The sequence below is a fragment of the Sorex araneus genome, chromosome 8 (genome assembly GCF_027595985.1).
Source record: "Sorex araneus isolate mSorAra2 chromosome 8, mSorAra2.pri, whole genome shotgun sequence".
Lineage (NCBI taxonomy): Eukaryota > Metazoa > Chordata > Mammalia > Eulipotyphla > Soricidae > Sorex > Sorex araneus.
In genome coordinates this window covers 13,562,043-13,589,516 of record NC_073309.1, presented here as the reverse complement: position 1 = coordinate 13,589,516, position 27,474 = coordinate 13,562,043, and the positions used below count along the sequence as shown (strand labels likewise).

The 27,474-nt window shown below is 44.6% G+C and overlaps 2 protein-coding genes and 1 pseudogene across 3 annotated transcripts in view; 2 read left to right on the top strand and 1 right to left on the bottom strand.

Moving 5' to 3' along the window:
- Positions 1–7,512, top strand: part of CES4A (carboxylesterase 4A) — a 33,436-nt gene extending 25,924 nt beyond the window's left edge. Inside the window, exons 15-16 of the mRNA XM_055145612.1 lie at positions 7,185–7,328; positions 7,376–7,512. Coding sequence (XP_055001587.1) covers positions 7,185–7,328; positions 7,376–7,512 — 281 coding nt within the window. The remainder of the gene's footprint in view (positions 1–7,184; positions 7,329–7,375) is intronic.
- The window catches only part of CBFB (core-binding factor subunit beta), a 48,482-nt gene continuing 28,452 nt past the window's right edge, over positions 7,445–27,474 (top strand). For both annotated transcript variants that reach the window (XM_055146250.1, XM_055146251.1), the window contains exons 1-3: positions 7,445–7,805; positions 8,036–8,122; positions 14,730–14,846. In XM_055146250.1, the coding sequence (XP_055002225.1) occupies positions 7,728–7,805; positions 8,036–8,122; positions 14,730–14,846 (282 nt within the window). In that variant the 5' untranslated portion in view covers positions 7,445–7,727. The remainder of the gene's footprint in view (positions 7,806–8,035; positions 8,123–14,729; positions 14,847–27,474) is intronic.
- Positions 22,681–22,808, bottom strand: LOC129406886 (small nucleolar RNA SNORA72; annotated as a pseudogene).

Genomic DNA, 27,474 nt, shown 5'->3' with positions numbered 1-27,474 from the left:
TTGGGAAATTTGGGAACGGATCCAAGAACTGGGCAGCATGTCAAGATATCAGCAGGGAGACAAAGGCATTTGGATTCCAGAGTTGATAAATGAGCCAGAGTGAGTGTTGAATTATTCAACCTCCTTTATTGATCCATTGATCCCTATCTGGAGGTCTGGCTTTATTCTTGGTTGGCATTTCCTGTGTCTGAGACACTGAGAAGAGAAATGGAGGAAGGAAAGGACAGATTTTTAAGACTCAGGAAGAAAAAAGAATTAGTGCCAAAGAGAAATCTGGCAACCAGTATCAGGAACCCTTAGATGTAGTGGTTCTACCTCTGAAAGTTGATCCTAAACACATTATTCAAAATATTTCCAAAAAAGCTGTAAGCACCATTATCACAAATTTTATTTTATAACAGCAAATGACGTAAACAACCAAAACAAAAGACCAATAATAAGGGTTTAGCCAAAAGATCATTAGGAATTTTATATGATTGCATTGTACTTAAACAACAAAGAAGCCTTTAAAACTGTACTTGATGGGGTTAGAGCAATACCACAGTGGGTAGGGAGTTTGCCTTGCACACGGCCGACCTGGGTTCGATTCTCAGCATCCGATATGGTCCCCTGAGTGCAACCAGGAGTGATTCCTGAGTGCATGAGCCAGGAGTAACCTCTGTGCATCGCCGGGTGTGACCCAAAAAGCAAAAAAAAAAAAAATTGTACTTGATGACCAGAGCAATGGTATGGCAGGCAGGGCACATGCCTTACTCATGGCCGACCCTGGTTCAATCCCTGGCATCCCTTACTCCCCTGAGAACCACCAGGAGTAATTCTTGATTGCAGAACCAGAAGTAACCCCTGAGCATCACAAGATATGGTCCAAACTGCCCCCTCTCCAAAAAAAAATTCTGTGCTTAAAGAATGTCCTACATGGGCCAGAGTGATAGTACAGTGGGTGGGGCATTTGCCTTGCACAAGGCCACATGGGTTGTATCCCTGGCATCCCATATGAGTCCCTGAGCACAGTCAGAAGTAATTTCTGGGGGCTGGAGACATACCACGGCGGGTAGGGTCATTTGCCTTGCACATGGCCAACCCGGGTTCGATTCCCAGCATCCTATATGGTCCCCCGAGCACCGCCAAGAGTAATTCCTGAGTGCATGAGTCAGAAATAACCCCTGTGCATCGCCGGGTGTGACCCAAAAAGAAAAAAAAGAAGTAATTTCTGAGTGCAGAACCAGGAGTAACCCCTGAGCATCACCAGGTATAACCCAAAATGCCAAAAAAAGAATGTCCTGGAGGTCAGAGAAGGTAGGGCGCTTGTCTGGCACACAACAGACCCAACCTGTGTTTGATCTCTAGCACCAATTATGGTGCCCCGAGTCTTTCCAGGAGTAATCCCTGAGTGCACAGCCAAAAGTAATCCCTGAATACTGTGTGGCCCCAAAAAGCAAACAAACAACAAAATCAAAACAAGTATGTCATGAACTGTAAAGATCACTCGAAGGGATAGAGCGTATGTTTTGCATAAGGGACCCCAGGTTTGATCTCTGGTATTGCAAGTTCTCTTGAATATCATCAGGAATGACCACCCTTCTCAGCACCTCAATAGGAGTGACCCCGGGCTGGAGTGATAGTATAGCGGGTAGGGCGTTTGCCTTGCACGCGGCCGACCCGGGTTCAAATCCCAGCATCCCATATGGTCCCCTGAGCAACGCCAGGAGTAATTCCTGAGTGCAGAGCCAGGAGTAACCCCTGTGCATCGCCGGGTGTGACCCAAAAACCAAAAAAAAAAAAAAAAAAAAATAGGAGTGACCCCTGAGCACTGCCACGTATGGCCCCAAAATAAAACAAAAGAGTGAAATAACTATGTGAACAAGTGGGGATGGAAAGAGACCCCCAAATGCACTAGAAAATATGCAACAATTTTTTCCCTTGATTTTTGAGCCACATCTGAGGGTGCTTAGGTGTTGGTCCTGGCTTTGGCCCACGCAATGCCAGGGATCAAACCCTGTGCTCCTGCATGCAAATCATAGGCTCTAACCCACTGAGTTATCCCTTGGCCTAGCAACGATGATTTTGAAGTGGCTGGGTATTCTTTCTATGTTTCTTGAAATTTCTACCAAAAATATGCCCACGTTTTAAATAGTTGAAACAAGATGTAGGATTTGGGTGAGAGACACTCACATAAAGGCTACCAGAAGTAAAATAAACACAAATTAGTGGGTAGCCAAATCATCCCAGAACCAGACCTCCACTATGCTACTGTGTGCCAACCATTTCCTGGCACATCTTATGGACCCCGATGGTAAAATGAAGGGGCATTGTGGACTAGTCACTATGTGGCAAACAAAAGCCCCTGAACTTGTATTTGAAGAAAAAGCATGAGGTTTCCTCGCAGAGAAGGGGGAGGGAGTCGGGCTAGAGGGAGGAGACAGAGGCACCTGTGGGGAGGAATGACTGTCAGTGGGTCTGAAAGGCTGGGCTGAGGGCCTTTGCCCTTCTGTCACAGGCAAGTCAGAGATCTGGAGGAGGAGCTTAAGTGGGGGATATGTGGTCAGAGCTCCCCACTGCCATGCTCTTGGCCCCTAATCTGGTCTGTTTCCCATCATCCACAGAAACTTAGAGAGCCAGGAAGGGGGTGGGGAGCAGTTGGGCTGTTCAGCAGCTCTCACAAGGGTCATTCTGGCCTTCTGGCCCCAGCCTGGCCCTCTTCCCACCATCCCAGGTTCAAACCCCATCCCGAGGGCCCCCCCCAACAAACCTCCTTTGCCTCTCATGACCAAGAGGCTCATTTGGAGCCTGAGCAAAATTTGCAAACGTCAAACTTGTAATTACAAGGATGAAATCATCTGGTTCCTTTTAAGCAAAGGGGTTTATTGATCCCAACCCTGAAGAATTGCTATTCTGGGGATAACTTGCTCCTCTCTGCTTTCCACTCCCCTCTGGGATGGCTGGGCTGCTGGGGGGATGGTGGCTGGGGAGCCCAGAAAGGGGAGAATCTTTGGGGAAGAGAAATTCTGAGGAGCTTAAGGGTAAATTTTATGTATATGATACCTCAGAAATATTCTTTAGGGCTCAGGAAATGAACTGCCTCATTTGGGCAGATGACAGCCTCCTCTGGACTCCAGCCCATCTCTAGCCCCAAACCAGGAGCCGCCGCCGGAGCCAGCACGCCAGGCACCGTGCCAGCCCCTCATTTCCCTCCTCTCCCACCACCCTCCAGTCTCCTCTGTGACTCAGGATCCTATTTCAACTTCGTGATGGTACAATATTGCCTCAGTAACTGAAGAGAAACTATTTCCTGAGGTAAAAAAAATAAATAAATAAAAGGCCTGGGAGGCTGAAAACCTGGAGAACCCCTCCCCCTCCCTCATTGCAGAGGGGCCCATGTAGGTGGCTGCCCCGGCATGGCCAAGACTAAAAGGGACAAAGTTGGGGTGGGGGTGGGGAAGGAAGGTTTAAACGGTGGAGGACAAGAGCTTCATCCACCCACAGAGCCACCGTGGGATCTTTTCCTCAACCTGTGGGGGCTTCTTTGGGAGTACAGCAGGATGCTCCAGCGACAACTCTCCACGAGCTTGCAGGACAGTTTAGGGGCAATGGGGATCTGGCTTGTCCCTCCAGAGGCTGGTATGGGTAAGGTGTTGGGTGGTATGAGACAGAGAAGATCTGGTATCTTTTTATTTGGGGAAGTTTGGGGGCCATACCTGGCAGTGTTCAGGGGCTGCTCCTGGCTCTGTGCTCAGGGCTCACTCATGGTGGTGCTTAGGAGTCCATGAGGTGTTGGGGATTGAACCAGGGTTGGCCCTGTGCAAGATGCATGTTCCCAAGAATTGGTATCTCTTTCTTGCACCCTTCCCTCCCTGCCTCCCTTCTTCTCTTCCTTCCTTCCTTCCTTCCTTCCTTCCTTCCTTCCTTCCTTCCTTCCTTCATTGTTCCCCTTTCTCTTTCTTTCTTTCTCGCTTTTCTTTCTTTCTTTCTTTCTTTCTTTCTTTCTTTCTTTCTTTCTTTCTTTCTTTCTTTCTTCCTTCTCTTAGTTTCCATCCTTAATTTCATAATCCACTCTTTTTTCCTCCCTTCCTCCCTCCTTCCCTTCCTTCCTTCCTTTCTTTTTTTTTCATTTTAGAAATTTCATTTTGGTGTAGAAACAGCTCTACTGTTTAACAGAAATGAATAAATAAAATGTGGTCTATGCATTTAAAAAAAAGAAGAATTGGAATCTAACTGGGAAACTATCACTGTCAAGGGTTCGGGCTGCCGTCAGATGGGGCTTGGAGGTGATGTGTGTGGCTGAAATACACTGTGCATGGTCTGATCTAGACCCGACATCGCCCCGACCTGGGAGCTCAGCTTTACTCAGAGAATTAGAATCTCCTGGGTGGCTGGGGTGGGGCTGGGTGGGAGTGCACAGCAGGGCAGAACATCTGAATTGCCAAATCTGCTACTGAGTTCAGTGGGCAGAGCATGGAAACTTCAGCTGAGTGTTGAAGAGGAGCAGGAGGAAGAGAAGGATGAGTCAGGGTCTTGCCACTATTCTATCATCACTTATTTACCTTTTTTTTTTTTTCATTTTGGGGCCACACCCAGTGGTGCTCGGGGGTTACTCCTGGCTCTGCGTTCAGAAATTTCTCCTGGCAGTGCTTGAGGAACCAGTTGTAAGGGATGCTGGGAATTGAACCTGGGCCAGCTGCATGCAAGGCAAATGCCTTACCTGGTGTATATTCTCTCTGGTCCCCACTTATTTATCTTTTCAGAGTCTCTATTTCCTCGCCTGTCTGATGGGAACAAGACCTGTCTTAGCTGGTGGTTGCTTGAATTAACTTAGTTAAGGGGCATAAAAGCATGCAGCTTCATGGTAGGGCCCCATAATTGAGGGTTCCCACCCGCTATTCAGCGTTATTGTGCATTCTCTGCCCACTCAGAGAGAGAAGAGAAGGTTCTGAGCTGGCCGGGTCCTTGCAAAAGCTCTCCAGGCAGCAGGGCTTCCGAGAATTCAGCCCAACTCAGAGGGTGAGGAGGGATGTTGCTAGACAGTGGACAGGAACCCTCAGGCTTCCATCTGTGAGCCCTTGGAGAGCTGATTCTTGGCAAATCCCTCCATGGCATCATGCCTGGAGCAATTCAACCCTAGCTAGACAGAAACACAGAGTTATATATACCTGCCACGGGTGAAATTTTCTCTTAAAGTGGTTTTTAAAACAAGTTAAAAAAAATCACAACAATAGGCAGGCAGAGGTCAGCCGAGGAGATGGACTCCTTCTGCCCGCGGCTGGTTTCCCAGGCTGGTTGGCCGCCAGACAATGCCGTGTGGGTTACCCTGCGGCCCGGAGTTGCCTTTGGCTGTCTGTGGTGCTGCTGTTCTGGATCAGCCTGGCTCACTTTCCATCCCTTTCCCTCAGGACATCATTCCTCACCAGGTCCAGGAGGCTGACCACGAGAGTGTTCTACCCTGCTTCACCCACCCCTACCTGCTTCCTTATCGAGCTCCGTTGAATTTGGAAGACACTCGCCAGACCTCTTGTTAGGGCTCGTGATGTCTGTCTGGGTGTAGGCCACCCCAGAGGAAGTTCAACTTTTATTTATTCCACATTTCCCGCAGCAGAAACAACTCTTCCTAGAATTCCAAGGTGGAGATCAGCTGCAGGTTTTTGTGCCTTAGCTGGACCCACTGTGGAGAAAACGTGTTTTCCTTGTGGACCGTTTCCCAGGGACAGAGTCAGAATCATTTTCCAGAAACAGCAACAGCTCACACAAATGTCTACGTGAGCAGAACATGGTGTTTCTCCCTGGGCCATCCCTTTTTTCCTACCACAGTGGCCAACTGCAGACACTCTGCTCTCCACACCACTGTCCTGCTGAGCGGGGGCAAAGTCATCCTCTTCCTCTCATTTATACAATGGCGGTGCTGTCCCAGCGCAAGAAGGTGGAACTGGTAAGACTTGAGCAGACAGATGAAAGCTTCCATTCCTGTGACTTAGCTCAGCCTTGGGGGAGAGGCTGCTTCCATCCCTCCCCAAATGGGTTGCAGATGTTCTTTAAGATTGATTTTGTTTCACTTTTCCCAAGTTGCTGTGGAGTTTCCTTCTCCTGTTTCACCAGAACCTTTAGCAGCAAAATAAAAGTGACATTCCTTGCCACACTCGCTAACAGGCAATGCTCAGTAGGCCCGCAGCACTCTCACTCGCTCTCCTTTCAGACTTCTCTTCCTGCCGTCCACCCTTCAGGTTCTGAGGCTACCAATGCCAGAGGCCCCAAACTCCCTCTTGCCCAAGAGAAAGCACATGACATCAGCTGGGCGTATGGCATCAGCTGGCTAATATCTTCACACCTGCCTGCACATGGTGATCTGGCAGAGGTTATAGGATTCCAAAATGGGTCAAAGTCCTACTCAGGATTTTTTTTTTTTAATCTGGAGATGGAGGGATAATTGCCTCTATCTTCTGGATTTGTGTGCGTGTGTGTTGAGATGTGTTTTTTTTGGGGGGCCACACTAGTTTGTATTCAGGGCTAACTCCTGGCTCTGTGCTCAGGGATCACCCCTGGCAAAGCTCCGGGGATCCCCCATAAGTGGCCCCCGTAAGCCAACTCGGGTTGGCTTCGTGCGAGGCAAATGCCCTACCGCTGAGTCCAGGCCTCAGTCGCGCCTGTCTTCCGCCGGGGCATGAATGAATGCCGTGGATGAGAGTCTGAGAGCGGCTCAGTGAGAAGAAACGGAGACACATGACAATGTCCCTCTTCGAACGGGAAGCTGTTCTAGCCTTATATTTGAACTGGGTTTCTATTGCTAGCAATTGAAAGACACGAGAAGAAAAGAGTGGGAGCCAGCCCGAGATTCATTTTGCGCTAAATCTGTAGAAAAGGCTCTCGAGCCAAAAGGGCAGGCTTGTGAGCGGCCGCACTTTAGCCGTCAGAGTGTGTACCGGCTTGGCCTGCAGGCAGTGGGGCGGGATCCCCTTCCGACTGCAACCTCTGCACCAACAACCCAAATCAGTCGGATTCTTCGTTCTCCCTCTTTCCCCCCCAGTAATCTTTCGGTGGGACACAGCCTTTAGCCCTGTCGGATTCGGGACCGGAAAGCCCCCAATGACTTATTTCCTCGCGTTCAATGGCAACGTGAGGTTACTCCGTGCGGCTGGGGAGCCCCAAATTTCCAGGATGCAAATAAATGACCCCCGCAAGCCGCTTCCTGCCTCCAGGGCCGGGGCAGGGCCGAGGCGCGGGCGTGGAAGGGAAGCGGGCCGCCGCGGCTGCGGGGACTGCTGTGCGGCGGCGGCGGCAGCGGCGGGAGCTCTGCGCGGAGGCGCGGCGCATGCGCGGCGCGGGCGTCCGAGTTGTGAATGGTGCGTTTTGTTTGCAGAGTTTGGGGCGGGCTGGCGCCCGCGGGGAGGCGGGGTGGGGCCGACGGGGGCGGGGCGCGCGGGCGAGGTGGGCGGTGAGAGGAAGTGGCGGCGGCGGCGGCGGCGGCGGCAGCGGCGGCCGGGGGCGGCGAGTGCTGGGTCCGCGCGGGCTGGACGCAACGGCTGAGGCGGCGGCGGCGCCGTGGGCTGGGCTCGGGCGGGCGGCGGCACCTGGGGCTCGCGGGCGCGGGAGCCCACGCGGGCGGGCGGGCGCCGGAAACAAAGGGAAGCGGGAGTCCGGGCGCCGCGGGCGGGCGGTCAGTCGGTCAGCGGGGGAGCCGGCCAGCGGGTGCTCGCGCTAGCCCCGAGCCCGGGCCGGCCGGCGCGGCCGAGGGCGGGAAGATGCCGCGCGTCGTGCCCGACCAGCGAAGCAAGTTCGAGAACGAGGAGTTCTTCAGGAAGCTGAGCCGCGAGTGCGAGGTGAGGCCGGGCGGGCGGGCTGCGCGGAGGCCGCGGCGCGCCCCGAGTGGGCCCGGGCGGAGAAAAGTTTGCGCGGTGCGGCCTCCTCCCCCCCCGGGAGCCCCCGCCGGGACGCCCGCGGCGTGGGGCAATCTCGCCCGCGGACTGACTCCGCCGGCCCTCGGCGGGGCGGGCGCGCGGGCGGCGCCGCGGCTTTGGCTCCTGATTGCGGGCCGCCCTCTGCCTTGCAGATTAAGTACACGGGCTTCAGGGACCGGCCGCACGAGGAGCGCCAGACGCGCTTCCAGAACGCCTGTCGCGACGGCCGCTCGGAGATCGTAAGTGGTTGCGGGGCCGGGGCGCGGGGACCCGAGCGCGCGCGGGTCACTTGTTGCGCCGGGGCGGTGGCGGCTCGGGGGGCCGGTTCCGGACGGCGCGGCCGCGGCTCCCGGAACTGAGCGGCTGCCGGCTCACTTCCTACTCGGGATTCAAAATGCGAAACCCGAGCCGCGCGGGCCGCGTCTTCGCCGGGTGCTGGCGGGGGACTCGGGGCGGGGCCCCCCCTCTGCGGGGCTGGCGGGCCCCCGGCCGCGGCTCCGACGCAGCCCCGAGCTCCGCGGAACGAGGGAAAGGTCGTTGCCTTGGTCGCGACTGGAGTGAAAGGCTTTGGGTGGGGGTGGGGGGATGTCTTCGGTGGAAGAAAGCCGCTGAAAGAAAGAAAGGAAAATGAAGGTTCAAGTTCATTCAGGGTTCGGGCTTGCGTGCCATCCGTTTGTTTCTTAGACGCCCCACGTTTCGGTCTCTCGGTCGGGGAAGCGGCTTCTCACTCTCTGCGTGGCTGAGAATAAATCCAGTTAGCTCTGCCCTCAGTGAGGCCCCGAGAAACGTGCCAGCTTCACTGCTTAGAACGTTAAGCCCCTTGAGAATGAGACACTGTTGGAATCTCTCCCACCTAAGGAACACACCCGGTTTACCCATGCAGTTCCTAAAGAATTGTATGGATTTGTGAAAATGCAGTTGATCTTGAGGAGCCCGCGTTTTTAATTTGTAGGTTAGGTGTTTGGTCCCCCAATAAACCTTTTACCGGAAAAGTTTAAAAATTCAAGTGTCCTATTTTCCCCCTTCCCCTATTTTTGTGGTCCAGTTAGAGACGCTAATGAGGGAATCAGGAGGCCAGAAAGTGGATAGGAAAAATCCAAAGAGGTAGATTAATTTGATTTTTTTTTTTAAAGTTACAGCACTGTGTTGTAGAATCTAGTTATCTGCCCTGTGAATTGGAGCATTGCATTTGCAGAGACTTGAAATAAAGGTGCAGTTTGAATTTGGGCCAACAATAGGAAGAGGGACCAGGGAGATAGCTGGTCCATACTCAAGGAATAGTGTACGTGCTTTGCAGGTGGGAAGCCCAGGTTCAGTCCTTGTTGTGGTGTCTGTCGTGTTCCCCTGGCACCTAGCAGGGTAACCTCCACAACATCACCGGGTGTGGCTCAAAAAATAATAAGAAGACATTGGAATTGTATTTCTCCCACCTTATAGGGAATGTAATTTTATTGAGCTGTACTTTTCATCCGGTGAGATTCTCTTTCACCACTAAAGACAAGGTCTTTTTCGGGAGACACACCCGGGGTGCTTAGAACTCTGCTCAGGGTTCTGACTGTATGGGATGCTGGGGATTTAACCTCTGTTGGCTGAATAGAAAACAAGCATCCTACCCACGTTTATTTTTATTATTTAAAAAAATTATTAACTTTTCCCCAAGTTTATTCTTAAAGAATAATTTGCTATTTAAAAATAAAGACATTTTAGATTTTTTTAATAGTCAGAAATTACTGGTTCCATTTATTAGGCACTGCAGACTATTGGGTTATTACGCTTTTGTGTTTTTGAATAGTTGTAATATTTATATGATTTAGATGTGTAGAACAGATGCTTTTGATTTTGGCACTGATAGAAGAATCATTTGTCAGTTGGCCTGGTAATTATAACATACTTTGGGATTTTTGCAAAAGGTGGATGGATGGTATACCTAACATATTTTCTAAAGTAATTGATGTAAGGGTAAAAGTTGAGCCACAGGGCTGTGGAGTCTGGGAGTAGCCCCAGAGCACAGTGGGGTGTGGTCCCCAAACAGACTTACAAAGTACTGTCACCGTTTCTTAAATCTGAGGTTTTCTTGGAAACCTACTGAAACAATTAGATCATATTAGTCGTATCAGACTTCATTGCATATAATTATTGGAAAAATAATTTTACCCATGATATGTTTATTGGGTTTTGGGCCACACCTGGCAGTACATAGGGCTTACTGCTAGCTCTGTTGCTCAGAGATCACTCCTGGCACTGCTCTGGGCCCCATGTGGTGCCAGGGATCAAAATGGATATGCCAAGTGCAATGCAAATTCCTTAACTATCTCTCCAGCCCCCCAGCATCCCCTCCCGTATATTTTAATATATCACTGTGTGACAGCAATATTATAGATTGTATTTGTCATAAATTTTTCTACAGAAATGTTGACATTCACTCCCTCCCTCTTTCATTTATCTGATCCTACACATTTTAATGATTTCCTAATTTTTCACAAGTATTAAAAGTGAAAGAAGGTAGTTTAAATTCAAGAATTCTATATTTAAGTCAGAACATACCTCAATTTGTTGAATTATGTGACGGTTCTTGAAAAGGATTTCACATTTCACTCTGCTTTCTCGAACTCATTTAAATTATGGAACCCTGGATGATGAAGACCCATCCTATAGCCTCTTGCCCCGTGCACATTTTGCACAATGCTTTTTGCATCATCAATGCTTAAAGTATTTAAATTTAGAGCTGCTTAATTTAATGCCCCAAATTTATCTTACTTATAAACAGACTGTGACTTTTACTTATTTGACTCTGGAAAAGGATGTAGAGAATGCATTCTTTTTGTCTCTATTTGACTTAAATGGTGAAAATGTAAACATACTGTTGTGCTCAGAAGTATAACACTTTTCTCTTTTATTGGTCTCAAAACCATAATCCTTTCCTCTGTAATATCAGTGAGGTAAAGAAAGAATTATTATATTTAAATGTGAAACAGAATAGTGACTCTTAGCTATAAAAACACATATTCTTGGGCTGGCGCCATAGTAGAGTGCTTACTTTGCACAAGGCTGACCCAGGTCTGATCCACGGCATCCCATTTGGTTTCTAGATCTCCGCCAGGAGTAATTCCTGAGTATGGGGCCAGGATTTACTCCTGAGCATCACTGGGTGTGACCCAAAACAAAGTAATAAAAATAAGAGTGGTAAGAAAAATGCTCTTGAGATATATTGTGACAACAATGAAAGTAGTAAATTTCCCTTGTACAAGAAACTATGCTTGGAGCCGGACCCATAGTATAGCGGGTAGGGCATTTGCGTTGCACACAGCCGACCCGGATTCAATCCCCAGCATCCCATATGGTCCCCCAAACACCTTCAGGAGTAATTCCCTGAGTGCAGAGCCAGGAGTAACCCCTGAGCATTGCTGGTGTGACCCAAAAAGAGGAAAAAACCCAACTATGCTCTAAAGCCAATGTTAAAAAGGCGCTGGAATGCTGGAGGGATAGTACTGGAGTTAAGGCACTTGTTTCTGGCTGCCACCCTGATTCAAATCCCAGGAACTACGTATGATCCACTGAGCACTATCAGATATGCCCAAAACCCAAAAAATGCACTTGGGAAGTTAGAAGAGAGCTACAAGGGTTCAGAGACTGTCTTGCTTCTAGCTGACCCTGGCACCACATGATTCCCCAAGCACTTAAGAGGGCAGCCACTGAGCACAGTGCCTGGAGTTCCCCATGAGCACTGCTGGATATGGAAAGAAATGCACCTGGAGGCCCAAAAGATAGCTTCAAGAGCCTCACACATGGCGCTGAATTCAGTCCCAGCCCCACAGGCATTGACAGCCCAGAGGACCACAGAGATGGCCCTAACACTGCCAGCCCAAGCACATAAACCACCAGCCCACTGAAACATCAGGCCTAAGTAGCTTCATTGCCAAGACCCCCAGCACCCCTCTTCAGCAGAGCTGGAGAGCTCCCCCATTCCTAAAAAATGTACTTGGAATCATCTCTTTTAATAGGCCATACAGTAGTACCATGTGACTTAATGGTGCTTTTCTTTTCTTTCTGTTTTTGGTGAAGCAACATAGTATTCATTGAAGCTTAGAAAGATGAGGCTGGGGGTATGGAGAAAGTACCTGTTCAAGAGAGAACAAAAACTTGAAAACAAGGAAATAAATGGACAAGCAAGAGAGATAAATGTTCAAGGGAGGAAACTGGCTTGAAGTGCAAAATGTAAAAGCACTTTTAATTTTTCTAAAATTGTGGATTCAAAAATATTTTCTGGGGCTGGAGCAATAGTACAGTAGGTAGGGCTTTTGTCTTGCAAGCGGCTGACTGGGGTTCAATTCCCAGCATCCCATATGGTCCCCTGAGCACTGCCAGGAGAAATTCCTGAGTGCAGAGCCAGGAGTAACCTCTGTGCATTGTGGGGTATAGCCAAAAAGACAAAAAAAAAAGTTTTCTTAAATTTGACTTGGTCAGAACTGGAGCTGACTATAATAAGGAATATATATATTTTTTTAATAGAAAAGAGTTCGATGGAAAGGGTTCAGTTTTTGACACCAGACACACAAAAAGGATGGCATCATTTGTTTTCAAGCATAGAGCCTTCATATAAAAGCAAGGTTCATATTTTGGGTAATTTGTTTAATGATTAGCTTATTCACTTATCCACTAGCAGGCCTGGTGATTTAACTGTAGATTTATTTATTTGTTTGTTTATTTATTTTACTTTTTGGGTCACACCTGGTGATGCACAGGGGTTACTCCTGGCTCTGTACTCTGGAATTATTCCTTTCAGTGCTCAGGGGGCCATATGGGATGCACGAGGCCGTCAAACCCAGTCGGCCTCGTGCAAGTCAAACACCCTACTCACTGTACTGTCACTCTTGCCCCTCAGTGTAGATTTATTGTAGTTTTTTAGAGTTAACTCTGTATACTTTGTAGGTCTAAAAATTATACTTTCTATTATTGGTATTAAAGTACAATTATCAACCTAGTACTGTTAAATTTCCGTCTTTGGGATTTCCCTAATCAGTTGGAATACCCTTTCTTGTTAATTTATTATATGAAGACGCTGAACAAACACGTAATCTTAATAAAAAAATATTTCCTTTCTATTTGCTAAGTTTAAAAAACAATCCAGTGAAGCGAAAAGAACCCAAAGTTCAAGTGAAAAGCAGACTCAAAGAGGCAAAGTAATATACTGTATTACAGAGGCGTTCACTTAACTCTGTACCTCATTTTCAATATTTGTTAAGTACTTAAAATAGTAAATAAACACTCTGTGTATACATAAATAAAAAATAATTTTGAGCTGGATAAGAGAGCCAACTTTTAAAATCTCAAATAATGAAATTCCCCAGTAGAGGCAGCGGACAAGCAGTTCAGTCTTCATAATCAAGTAGCAACAAGTAGTAACAGTGTACCCCAAATCAACTCTGTGCTAAGTAAAGACAGTCTGAAGATTTTATTACCTCACCTCCTGTCTAAAGACCAACCTCAAAAGAGATTTCCTGCTTCATCACTTTATGTCCATTATCTCACCAGCATCCCTCACTCTGACACAGAAGTGGTAAAAATAGAGCTTTCTAGATTGCATTTTTAAAACTTGACAACAAAACCTTTTGTTGAATTATATCTACATATGAGAGTTGGAAAAATTCTGAGTTAAAAAAAGATTTAAATTTTCAAACGATAAAAATGTTTAAAAAGTTTAAAAATGGTACAAGAGAGATAGTACAGTGTGTGGTAAGCTTTCCATGCATGCAGTTAGTCCTCAGTATCCTGTATGGTTCCTGGAACACCACCAGGAGTGATTCCTGAGTGTAGAGCTAGGAGTAATCTCTGAGCATCTCCAGGTGTGGCAAACCCCTCCCTCCAAAAGAGTTAAAAAATTAATTTTTAAATTTATTTAAATTAAACCGCACGGGAGAGCCTGGCAAGCTCCCCGTGGCATATTCAACATGCCAAAAACAGTAGCAAGTGTCACAGTGGAGACGTTACTGGTGCCCGCTTGAGCAAACCAGTGAGCAATGGGATAACAGTTACACAGTGATCTACATGTAATTGGGATTTGAATCAATGTGATAGACACAAACAAACCAAGTGCTTTAATTTGCTTTAATTCCTATACTATCTCTCTACCCCCCCCCGCCAAGTGCCTTTTTTGGGGAAGGGGAAGGGTCACACTTGGTGCTTCTCAAGGGCTTACCACGTGCCCTGTCATCAGGGATCACTTCTGGTGGGCTTGGGGAACATATGGAGGACCATATGTAATGCCGGGGATTGAACCCAGGTCGGCTGTGTGCAAGGCAGGCATCCTGCCCGCTGTACTTTTGCCCTGGCCTCCCAAGTGCCTTCTTAACATTGCCTTTAAAGCATAGTTTGCTTGTGCAAAGGAAATCACGAAAAAAGAAAATGACTCATTTACACAGCTTTAAATTGTGGTGTACTTGAAAAATGCAGATGTTTAGATCTTTGGTGATTTTCATATTTAAGAACAGAAGGTATTTTGGGTTTTTTGTGTGTTTTGTAAATATATAAGTAGATTTAGACTAGGCAGCTTCTGGTTAGACATTAGTAATGCGTGATACTAACGTCAGCAAAAAATGACCTGAAAGAAAGTATTGATTCCATGTCTGATTTTATATTTAAACAGCCAATGGCAAATGTCCTCAAAATGGAATCAGATGTTTGTAACTTAATACTTAAGAAAAATGATGAGTGCATATTTTTTTTTACTTTTAAGTATTCTCAGTGCTACTTGGCTTAAGACAGAAACTGATGTAAAAATAAATGACTGCCTGCATAATTTATGTAATGTTCTGCTCCTGATCCTGTTTGTATTGATTTTTCTAAAAGGCTTTTGTGGCCACAGGAACCAATCTGTCTCTTCAGTTTTTTCCGGCCAGCTGGCAGGGAGAACAGCGACAAACACCTAGCCGGGAATATGTCGACTTAGAAAGAGAAGTAGGCAAGGTAGGAAACATTTCTTTGCAATTTGAAATATTCTGGACTGTTTATTAGAAATTATTTTGGTGTTTTACATAAAGAGGTCACAGGTCTGATCATCAGGTTTATGATCAGATTTTTAAATCTGATCATAAAAAAACATGGATCATGTTTTTAAAACTCACTCAAATTTTCATTACAGATTTCATCTGTAAAGCGTTAACTATAGAAGGATCCACAGCTTTAAAGAGTGTTTTCTTATATGTAACATTTAAAACTAAAATCTTTCAGAATGTTGACAGATTTGTTTTTTCTAAAATGTGTGTGACTTTAGTGCTGTTAAAAAGTGAAATTAAGAGAAAAATGGCAAAGTCTCTGTAGGCTTAAAATGTAATAATGTTCACTAATAGTTCATTGGTAACTTTTTACTTCAGTTAATAGAGAATTTAATTTTGAGAAAGACAATGTGAAAACTAGTTTGGAAATAATTGTTTTGAGGAAGAACTTCTGAGAATACAAACTTTGCTGGAAGTTAAGGTTGAAAATATGAAAATAATGAAGATACAAAACATATGTGGAAATTAAAACCTATTATGTGAATTTTTTAAGTTTTTAATAAATAATAGCTTGGGTTCGTTGAGAAGTTGTCTTTTTTTTTTTTGCCACACCCGTCAACACTTAGGGCCTACTCCCAGCTCTGTGATGCAGTGCTCAGGGACCTAAGTGGTATCAGGGATGAAACCCAGCCTCCCACAAGTAAAACATGCAGTCACCTCGTTCTGCTTATTCAGCTCTTAGAAGTTAACTTCTTGAAATAAGATATTGCAAGAAGGGCCCAGAAAATATTCCTAACATGCACAAGACCCTGAGTTCAGTTTGTTTATTTATTTATTTATTTATTTATTTATTTATTTATTTAATGAACTAGTTAACGTTGGGGTTGAGATCTCCAAGGCTGCTGGGATTGGGACTGGGCCTCTTCCACCCAGATCCCCCATTTTCCAGTAACTAGGCAGTCACACCCAGAGACTGCCGTGTAATCCCATCAATCACCAACATCCAAAAACTATAAAACCAAGCTCCCGGAAGTGAGCGATGCAGTCTCTTACCCCCGTGCTTGACTGTCTTCACCAGGGCATCTCGGAGGGGAGGGTTTGCGTTTCTCCCACTCCCCTCCTGCCTCCCCCCATCCCCCAGCAGATCCTCGACAGTTGAGGACCTCCGGAACCCAGCCACAGCCATGCTTAGGGCCACTGTCCACAAGTTTGGATGAGCCTCATGCATGGGGGAGCCAGCGGAGGAACCCAGGTGTGCAGAACCCAGGGCTGAGAACTCCAAGGCTGCTGGGATCGAGATCGGGACTGGGCCTCTTCCACCCAGATCCCCCATTTTCCCAGTAGCTCGGCAGTCACATCCAGAGACTCGTGTAATCCCATCAATGGCCAACATCCAAAGACTATAAAATCAAGCTTCCAGAACATCTAATAGCCTAGTTCTCCTTCTTGGAGAATCAGACAAGCTACCAAGAATCTAGTGCCCACTTGGGAGAGTCTGGCAAGCAAAATACAGTCACAGATATATACATGCCTCTCGGAGAGCCCAGCAAACTACCAAAAGTATCCCGCCCACACGGCAGAGCCTGGCAAGCTACCCGTGGCGTATTCAATATGCCAAAAACAGTAACAATAGGTCTCATTCCCCTGACCCTGAAAGAGCCTCCAATTGTTGGGAAAGTCAGTAAGAAAAGGCTGCTACAATCTCAGGGCTGAGTGTAATAGAGACGTTACTGGGACCCGCTCAAGTAAATCAATGAACAACTGGATGACAGTGATACAGTTCACAATATTTGATTACATTTAGTATTCAGACACCAATTCCACCATCATTGCTTTCCATCATCATACGAGTTCAATTTCTGATACCTCAAAAATATCTTTTTTTGTGGAGTTCATGCCCAATTCAATCAACTTAATCAATGGCTGAATAAATAGCAGAGCAATAGCACAGCCGATAGGGCGTTTGCCTTGCACGTGGCAGACCCAGATTTGATTCCTCTGTCCCTCTAGGAGAGCACAGCAAACTACCAAGAGTATCCTGCCTGCACGGCAGAGGCTGACAAGCTACCCATGATATATTCGATGTGTCAAAAACAGTAACAAGTCTCAGAATGGAGACGGTACTGGTGCCCGCTCGAGCAAATTGATGAACAACGGGAGGACAGTGCTACTCCTACATTTAAAAAAAAAAAAAAGAAATCTTTTTTTTTTCCTCTGAGAGAAAAAAAAATGACATGTTATACTCAGTATTTTTTCTATTTTCTTTGTGATCTTTTTTTATTTTTTGGTGAAGGGTAGAGATTTGGGCCATAGCCATCAGTACTCTGGGTAAACTCCTGACGCTATATTCCAGTCACTTGGGGTGTGCTTACAGGTATCATTTGTTGATATGTGAATTTAAATAGGGCTAGTACATGTAAGGCAAGGAAGTGCCTTAACCCCTGTACTATTCTTATGGTCCGTGTTTTTATTAACTGCTAAATATTTTTTTTTCTTGGCAGGGAGTGTGTGGGGGAACATCTAATGGTAATCAGGGCTTACTCCCGGCTCTGTATTTAGGGATCTGGTGGGGTTTAGGGGACCATATGGGATGCTGAGGACTGAACCTGGATTGGTTATTGGCAAGGCAAGCATTCTACTTGTACTATCTCTCCCAGCCTTAAATACCGTTTCTGAGTGTTGTAATGATTAGTATGATCTCTATTTTAGGAAAACAAACATCTAAATACTCCTTTGAGGAACTTATTTTTAAATTCAGCTATAGCAGGGAAAGGGTTTCTTAAATATTATTAAGTTTTTTGTTTTCATTTTATGAAGTAAAGGTTCATCATTTTAGTGTGTTGGGGGTGGTGGGGTGGTGGTTGGGGCTATACTCAACAGTTCTCAAGACTTACTTCTGTCTCTGAGCTCATGAATCACTTGTGGCAGCGCTCAGGATATATACTCTACCAGAAATGAACAAGAGTCAACTGTGTGCAAGGCAATCACCTTAACCCCCTACCTCTTCAGCTGCAATTTCTTTGCAGTGAGGGGCACACGCAGTAGTGCTCAGGGAACTATATGTGATGCCGGGGAACATATTTGGGTTGTTTGTATGCAAAGTAAATAAATGCTTTACCTGCTGTACTATCTCTTCAGCCCTCTTCATCTTTGATAGGTGTAAAAGTAATCTTTGAATTGGGAGATAGAAAATAGATTACGGGGCTGGAGCGATAGCACAGCGGGTAGGGCGTTTGCCTTGCAGGAGGCCAACCCGGGTTTGATTTCCAGAGTCCCATATGGTCCCCTGAGCACCGCCAGGAGTAATTCCTGAGTGCAGAGCCAGGAGTAACCCCTGTGCATCGCCAGGTATGACCCAAAAAGCCAAAAAAAAATAGTAGATTACATGGATCTGGAGAGAGAGCACAGCAGATAGAGCACTTGCCTTGCACAAGACCAACCCAGGTTTTAATTCTTGACACCACATCCTGACTTCCAAGCCTACCAGGAGTGATCCCTCAGTGCAGGGCCAGAAGTAAACCCTGAGCACCACTGGGTGTGGTCTCCAAAACAAGACAAAAAGATTATTGAATTTAAAAAGTGAGTAAATAATAAGTGATTTGCTTTCCTTTGTGTCAACTTGTTTTTGCTTAACAGCACATATTCCAGGTGTTACTTTTTGGTAACTCAGATTTAAATGAAAAGTTATGAAATCATTGCATATAAATTAAAAGTTAGGATTTTGTTTTCAGTATATGAATGTGGCTAAAAAATAAAAATAGTTCCTTTTAAAAAGTACTCCTTAGAGTGTGGGAATTAGCATAACCTTGCATATGCACAGCCACTGAATTTGATCCCCGTAATAGCATGGGCCCACCCTCCACTCCAAACCTTTTTTTTTTTTCAGGTTTTTTTTTTTTTAATTAGATTTAATTTAAATCTCTAGAATCACTGTAATGTACAGTTACAAACTTAAGAACTTTTGTGTTTGCATTTCACTCAGTGAACGTTTACCATCCCTCCACCAGTGCCCATTCACCTCCACCGATGATCCCAATATCCCTCTCACCACCCCCCCCTCATCCCCCACCACCCTACCCGCCTCTGCCTCTGCAGCAGGGCATTCCCTTTTGTTCTCTCTCCTTTTGGGTGTTGTAGTTTGCAGTAGTCCATTCCTAACCTTTAGCCAACCCTGCTGAGGAGGGAGGAGGCCTAGTTAACCTCTAGCAGGACTGGGACTGAGCAGTGCTCCATTTTCAGGCTCTGGTTTTGAACTTTCTAATTGAATCCAGGTGGCTGAATTCCACCAGGAATCATCCCCAGAGCCCCCTGGACACTGCTGGAGGGATCTCTCCTCACCAGTGAAATTGATTTAGCATCACCTCTAGTGCTAAAAAGAAGCTTTTTTGCGGGTGCGTCACACCCAGTGATGCACAGGGGTTACTCCTGGCTCTGCACTCAGGAATTACACCTGGAGGTGCTTGGGGGACCATATGGGATGCTGAAAATCGAACCCGGGTCGGCCACATGCAAGGCAAATGCCCTACCCACTGTGTTATTGCTCCAGCCCTTGCTAAAAAAAAAAAAAAAAAAACTGGGGAGGGGGCATGTGCCACATCTGGCTGCTTAGGGATCACTCCTGGTGGTGCTCAGGGGACGATATGTGGTGTTGCATGCAAAAGTGCCCTTCCTGCTCTAATATCTCTCCAGCCCAAGAATATTTGTAATTCTTAGTAGAATAGGCTGGATAAAGGTTATATTTGAACAAGACCTGAAGGAAGTTGAGAAATTAAAAGCCATGCTGTTTCTGGGAAAAAGGTCTTCTAGCAGAGGAGACACAGACTTTTATTCTGAGTGAGACAAAGAGTAGTTTTGGGTTTTTAATAGCCAGGATATTCCAGGGGACCACGGGTAAAAGTTGTAAAAATGGTGAGAGGAGCAGCAAGTAAGTAGGAAGAAGAGGGGACCACAGGGAAAAAAGATTGGAAGGGAACTACAGTTGGAAAAAAGGTTGAGAAACACTGGCTTAGAGGACAGAAGTGAAGCTGGGAGACCAGTTTGGCTATTTCAGTAATCTTGGCAAGAGACTAATGGTAGCCGTGGTGGAGGTGGTGAGAAATGGTCATATTCTGAAAGTATTTTGAGATACAGCCAAGAGGATTGGCTTATGGATTGGATGTGGCGTGTGAGAATCCAGAATGCCTCCAACATTCTTGGCTAGTGAAGGGGAGTATGGGATTGCAGTTATATGAGATGGGACAGACTGTGGGAGGAGCAGTTTTGAGGAAAGGTTTAAGACATGTGAGTTTGTGGCCTGTTACTGCAGCTTCTATTTTCTCACCACCTCCCCTTAACTTCATGACTGTTGCCACTGCTTTTTCATAAGTAACCTTTCATCTGCTTAAGAATTCAGTGGCAGGGCCTGGAGCAGTAGAACAGTGGGTAGGGTGTTTACCTTGCATGCAACCAACCTGGGTTTGATCCCTGGCATCCCATATGGTCCCCAGGCACCGCCAGGTATAATTCCCAAATGCAGAATAACCACTGAGCATTGCTGGGTGTGACCCAAAAAGCCAAAAAAAAATTTTTTTTTTTTTTTGTGGCAGATCTGGAGAGAAAACTCAACAGGCCAGCTCAGTTTGTTCCTTGGTGCCACATGTTTCCCTGAGCACAGGCTGGGAGCAATCCCTGAACACTGAGCCAGGAATGGCCCCAAACCAAAAATAATAATAATAAGTTCCATGGCTTTGTACAAAATATTGATTTTATTGGAGTATAGTTTACACACAGTAAAATGCACCAATTTTGTTTATTCTTTGTTTAGTTTTTTGGTGCCACTCCTGGCACTACTTGGGAGACTATATGAAATGCCAGGGATTAGACCCAGTAAAATGCTCCTATTTTAAAATGTGTATTATTTGGGTTTAAATGGATATACCCACAAATCAGATATGTTTTAGTTACCCCCAACGGCTCCCTTGGGCCCTTTCATAGGAATCTTGAAGTAGCGTGGCCAGATGTTAGTGGCTCATGGTCTGCCATGAGATAGCAAATTATTGGCTAGTCTACAGTCCGTAGACTTGACTGGAGTTGAGAGTCCACTTCTGAGTTTACCCATGTCACTATTGCTACGTGACTACAGTTCCTAGTTGAGTGCTTTTCTTTGTAGAGAGAATAAAAATGAAGTCACTCTGCTTTTTATGACCTATTTTCTCTTGTCACTTGTATCTTACTCTGTCCATTGAACTGAGTCACTAAGTCTAGCTTACACTCTAGAAGGAATGGGGGATTTATTCACTCATGGTGTGAATACCAGGCGGCTGGGATCATGGCTATCGTAATAATTTAAATTTAGTGAATGTTGGAAAAAAATTTTGAAGCTCCATTTCGCTTTGATTTGAAATAAGACTTTTTGATTTAAGAAAACAAACACAGTGAACTCAGGCTTTTATTCCTTATGGCTCTGTAAGAATTTTTGTTTGTTTTTGAGCCATACCCAGTGATGCTCAGGGGTTACTCCTGGCTCTGCACTTGGGAATTACTCCAGGCAGTGCTTGGGGACCATACAGGGTGCCAGGGATAAAACCCAGGCCCCTGCATGCAAGGCAAGGGCCCAGCCTGCTGTAGTATTGCTCTGGAACCAATGTAAGAATATCTTTTAACCCAGGATCTTCACATAAGGAAATCTGTTCATGGAAAACTGAGCATAGATAGATACTTTATATCAAGTGAAAGCTTACAATTCTGTATTGTTTTTCAAGTTTGTTTTTTTTTTTTTAGGGGTGTGGTACATTCAACTGTGTTCAGAGATTTCACCTGGTTCTGCACTTGGAGATCACTCCTGGTAGTGTTCTTAGGGACTGTATGTGGTGCTGGGATAAACCCAGGTTGGCTGTGTGCAAGGAAAGCACCTTACCTGCTGTGATGATTTTCTACTGTGAGATTATAGATAACTTAGTTGTGGATTACTGAGAGGAGATTTCAGCAGTTCTTATGTTTTACTGCAGGCTCACTATTTGGGGCCTGTGATGCCAGGTATAGAATCCGGAAAGTAGATACTCTAACCCGTTTAACTATTTTCCCAAATCAGTTATGGGTCATTTGGAAAAGCAGAGGAACACATCTTTCCCAAATGACCAGTCCAGGTTTGTTACAAAGCCTGATACCCCAAATGTTTGTGGTTTTGCTTTTGGTGCCCAGAACCACATACATGTGAGACTGTGCTCTACCATTGAGCCATTTTCCCAGCCTCTCTTATTTGGGACACTCCTGACTGCTTGGTGGGCCATATACATGGAGTTCCTTTAATCTTTCCTTGTCAGCATATTTTCAATTTTTATTTCAAACAAATAAAAATGATTATGATTAACCATGTCTTGAGTAGTTAGAAATTAATCATTTTTGCGTGCATTCTGTTTCATAAGACTTACATATTTAAAATTAATGATCATGCATGCTTATGGCACTAGACTAGTTCTCATATAGAGAATATAGAAAGTATTTTATAAACTGAGAAATTAATTCTACAGTACTATTATTTACCATATTTTCTGTGGTAATTTTATATACTATGTAATTTTAACATTGACTCCAGAATGAGTTTGAACTCTTCTATTTTTTATTGTTTTTAATTTTTAAAAGTTTTTACAGTCTTGTTTATTAATTTTGAGTTTTGGGCCACACCTGGTGGTGCTAGGGCTTTCTCTTGTCTCTGCACTAAGGGTTCACTCCTTAGCTATGCTCAGGGGACCGTGTGGGGTTCCGGGGATTGATTTGGGTTGGCCGTGCACAAGACAATTGCCCTTCTTACTATACTAGGTCTCCAGCCTGATCACCAGCATTTCTAAAACCAAACCTAGATAAAGAACTAGGTCTGGGGCACATGCATGGTCTTATAGCGAATGCTTAGCCTGTCCTAATTTTTAAAAAATCAGAACAGTGAGAATATTTGCATATTCTTAAATTTTTATGAATCATTTGCATGAGTGTAAAATAGCAAAGCAGAGCAGGAGAGATAGTATAGGAGATAGGGTGCTTGCCTTACATGCGGCCAACTCTGATTCAAATTCCTGGCACCATACATCGCCCTCTGAGCACTACCAGGAGTGATCACCAAGCCAGAAGTAAGCCTTGAGCACTTCAGGTATGTCTCCAAAAGAAACTATATATAAAGCAAAGCAGAGCTGGAGAGACAGCTCACTGGACTGAGCACATGCTTTGCATGTAGGAGGTCTAGAATGGATCTCTAGCACTGAATGTTCCCTAAGCACTACCAGGTGTATCTTAAAAAACAAAATTAGAATAGTAGCTAATTGGTAGCACTGGCTTCTTACCAGGTGCTACTTTTTTTTTTTTTTTCTTTTTGGGTCACAACCAGGGGTTACTCCTGGCTCTGCACTCAGGAATTACTCCTGGTGATGCTCGGGGGACCATATTGGTTGCTTGCTGGGAATCGAACCCGGGTCGACGGTGTGCAAGGCAAATGCCCTACCCTCTGTGCTATTGCTCCAGCCTCCCCCCCCGCCCGTGCTACTTTAATTGAGAAATATTTTTTGAATGATATTTGCATTATCTCCGTCTTATTGGTAAGAAAACGTTTTTGTGGGGACCACATCTGGTGATGCTCAGGTGTTTTTCCTGGCTCTGCACTCAGGGAACCATATGAGATGTCGGGGATGGAGTCCAATTCAGCCATGTGCAAATGCCCTACCCACTGTTCTGTCACTCTGGCACCTGGTACAAAAACATTTATGAATTTAATGCCATTTAGCTTGCGCATAAGCAGACTTCATTTCTCTGATACTTAGTTTTCAACAAAGGTATAGAGGCCACAGACATTTTTTATCTTACAGAAAGTTAAATATAAGGAGTTTAATTATGTGACCCTCTCTTATGAAAATATGCAATGTAGGGCCAGGGAATGTGACTCTAGTGGTAGACTATTTGCCTTGCATGTTTGGGGTATTATGATTGTGATTCCCTACACCACAAGTGTGCAACCCCCCAGCAGGTATCTCAAGTTTGTGCTGGCCTGGGTTTTGAACCCCTGACCTGGGAGATGACTTAAAGAGCTAGACCGCGCGCGTGCTTTGCTCATGGAAACCCAGGGTTCCATTATCAGTATGGCTTGGTCCCCTAGCACTGTTTGGTCTGCCCTCCCCTCCCCCGCCACACACACTCCTCCCACCAAGAAAAGCCAAAGTTACACATTAAAATATTCCCCTCTCCACAGTCTCTGACATCCATCATCAGTTCTCTAGGGTTTTGATACGTAGGATCGTAAATGGAATCAGTATTTGTCTTTTTGAGGAGGTAGAAGTATCTGCCAAACAGTGCTCAAGAGATCTTGGAACCCCTCCTGCCTTTCTCAGCCAACCAGATAGGTGATTCAGTGCAAGGGCCTGAGAATGTGGTGTTGCTCAGGTCCTGGGTGCTGGTGACACCAGTAATCACCTTACCCACTGTACTGTTTCTCTAGCCCCTATACCGAGGTTGTCAACTGCTGATTCAAGGATTATTACTTCTCAGCAAATAGGAAAATACTGAAATCCACTGATTTATATTATGAATGTTAAATATTGATCTCAAAAAATATATAATTTGTAAATTATTTCTCCCATTCTGTGAGTTGCCTTTTTAGTCTCTAGTGTTTTTTGATATACAAACTTCTAAAATTTTCATGAAATCTAATTTTGCTATGGTTACCTGTACCTTTGGTATCATGTTCAATTAATCATTTTAAAACCTATTATTACAAAAGTTATCCTATATTTATTTCTAAGAGTTTCAGTTTCATAAGCTTTTTAAAATTCTTTTCGAATTAAATCTTGTGTATAGTCTTAGGCCCAGCTTCCTTCATTGTTTATGAATATCCATTTTCCTATTGATATTTGCTTAGAAAACTATCCGTACCATTTTGAATGACCTTGACACACTTATCAAAATTATTTGACCATATATGACAAAATGATCCTTTGTGGGTGAATTGGATGGGTTTATTTCTGAGCTTTCTGTTCTGATTCATCAGTCTATGTGTTTGTCTTTTTGTCAATTCTTTATGTCGTTATTGTAGTTATGTGGTAAGTTTTGAAATTGGGAGATGTGAGTCCTCACATTTTGTTCTTTTTTAAGATTGTTTTGATTATTCAGGTCCTTAAAAATTTTAGGATAACTTTTTAATTTGGTTAAGATAATCATTTATTGACTGTATGTACATATATGTTATATACACACGATCTGTTAGGTCCCAGTCTCTCTATTACCCATGCTAGTCTTTTTTTTAATTATGAGAAGCTGATTATAATATTAAATCACTGTCACCGTCATCCCATTGCTTATCGATTTGCTTGAGGGGGCACCAGTTAACATCTCCATTGTGAGACTTGTTACTGTTTTTGGCATATCAGATACGCCATGGGTAGCTTGCCAGGCTCTGCCAGGCGGCCGAGATACTCTTGGTAATTTGCCAGGTTCTCCAAGAGGGGTGGAGGAATCAAACCAGGGTCAGCCACGTGCAAGGCCTTACTTGCTGTGCTATCATCCAGTCCATAATATTAAATAATATCATTTAATGATAGTAAGTCACTATAGAAAGAAGATGATATATATTTCTTAAGATATTGAGAATATTAAATCACTATAGAAAAAAGCTATTTTTTAGTGTCATATGCAGCCCATCATTCAGCAGTAAGTAAGATTAAATGACTCTGGTGCTTATCCACAAACAAGCAGCTGACGGACTGCATCTGTGAATCAGGAGGAATGTGTGACTAAGAGTGTGAGTCAACCAAATACCTTCTGAAGGATTCTGTCAAATAGATCATAGAAATGATTACAGCTAAGAGGCAGGGTCCATCCTTCTGTAGTGGAACCTTGCTTCCTGAATGCAGCCATATCCATTTCAATCTTGCTGCTTCTTTTCTGATACACGAATGGGAATAACTGATGTTGAAAAAAGGGCAGTGAGGAGGGCGGGGGGTGGCCATGAGGCTTTATTCCCATGGAAAGAAATTACTATCTGAAATGATGTTGGAAATATGTGAGCAATTAATGTTTCTATAGTGATCAATGTTTCCTGTTTAACCTTAATTTTACTGTGATGAATCTGTGTCTTAGTGACAAAATTTGTCTCAGACAGTAGAGTTTAAATCCAGATTTTATTTTATTCAGAGTATATCTTACATCTTGTTGTTAGTCTTCTCATGCTTTTACTCTTTTCATGTTTTTACTCTTAACCTGGACTTAAGCGTAGTGATACTATTTTTTTTCTCCTTTAAAAATAATTATAGTCACTGTATGAGTAAAATGCAAACAAAAAAGTTCATAAGTTTGTTACTATATATCACAGTGATTCTCTAATAAAAAATTTTAAAAAAATTATTATAGAGGGGCCAGAGAGATAGTACAGCAGTCGGGCATTCACTTTGCATGAGGCTGACCTGGGTTTGATCCCCATCACCCCTTTTGGTCTCCTAAGCCCTCTAGGAGTGATTCTTGAGTGCAGAGCCAGGACTAAACCCTGAGCACCACCAGGTGTGACCCAAAACAAACCCCCCAAAATTTAAATAAGATAAATAAATGTGAGGACTTAGTGAGATAATACAGCATGCAGTGGACCCAAATTTGAGCCCCACCAGGACTGATTCTGGAGCACAGAGCTCTCATCATTTATGATAATTATCATTAATAAAATTATTGCAGACACTGAATTAATACTGAGTAATTGCTTCCAGTGGAAATATAGTTAGGTGCTTACTTGTTTTGGGACATCTTGTACTCAAGGGCTACTCCCTGGTCAGTGTTTGGGTGTTCTCACAGCCGTGCTCAGAGGGCCATTGCTAGGGGTGAACCCGGCAGTCCTTCAGGCTGCACTCCAGCCCTCTTAGTCATCTCCTTGGCCTTGAACATCTCCCTAGCCTTGAATAGGTGAATCTTTTAAGATTAGAGTTAGAGAGTAGCTATATTTTCTTTATAAGAAGATATTTTCTACATTGTAACTACATTTATGTACTTTTATTATTATTAAGATACTTAGTGAAGGCCTTCTTACTGTTTTCCAAAATGTTTGTGCATTAACAGTTTTTGCTACAGAAAGTGAAATATTCTTTCCAGTTAAAATTATTTGCTTTGTTTTGTTTGGGGGCTACACCCAACAGTGCTCGGAGCTTACTCCTGGCTCTGTACTTAAGGCTTGGAGACCCCTATGAGGTGCCAAGCAAGCACCCTATCTGTTGTACTACTGCTCTGGCTCCTTAAAATGACTTTTTGTGAGGGTAAAAATTGTTTCTTTTGTCAGTATCTTTGAGTGATTTTGTATATATTGACTTTATGACTTCATATTAGTGTTCATTGAATATTGTTAGCAAATTTCTGATTATTCTATTTTAATTATTTGAAATGTCTTTTTTAGAGCCACTTAAAGGGGAAATTTTGGGACTGGAATGATAGTACAATGGGTAGGGCTCTTGCTTTGCATGTGGCTGACAAGGGTTCAAGCCCCAGCACCCCATATGGTCACTTGAGCCTTGAGCACCACCTGTGTGGGCCCCTGGACTCCCTCTCCCCCCACCAGAAGGGGAAATCTTCCTGTTATTCCTTTGTACGCTTAATTTCTGTCCTTT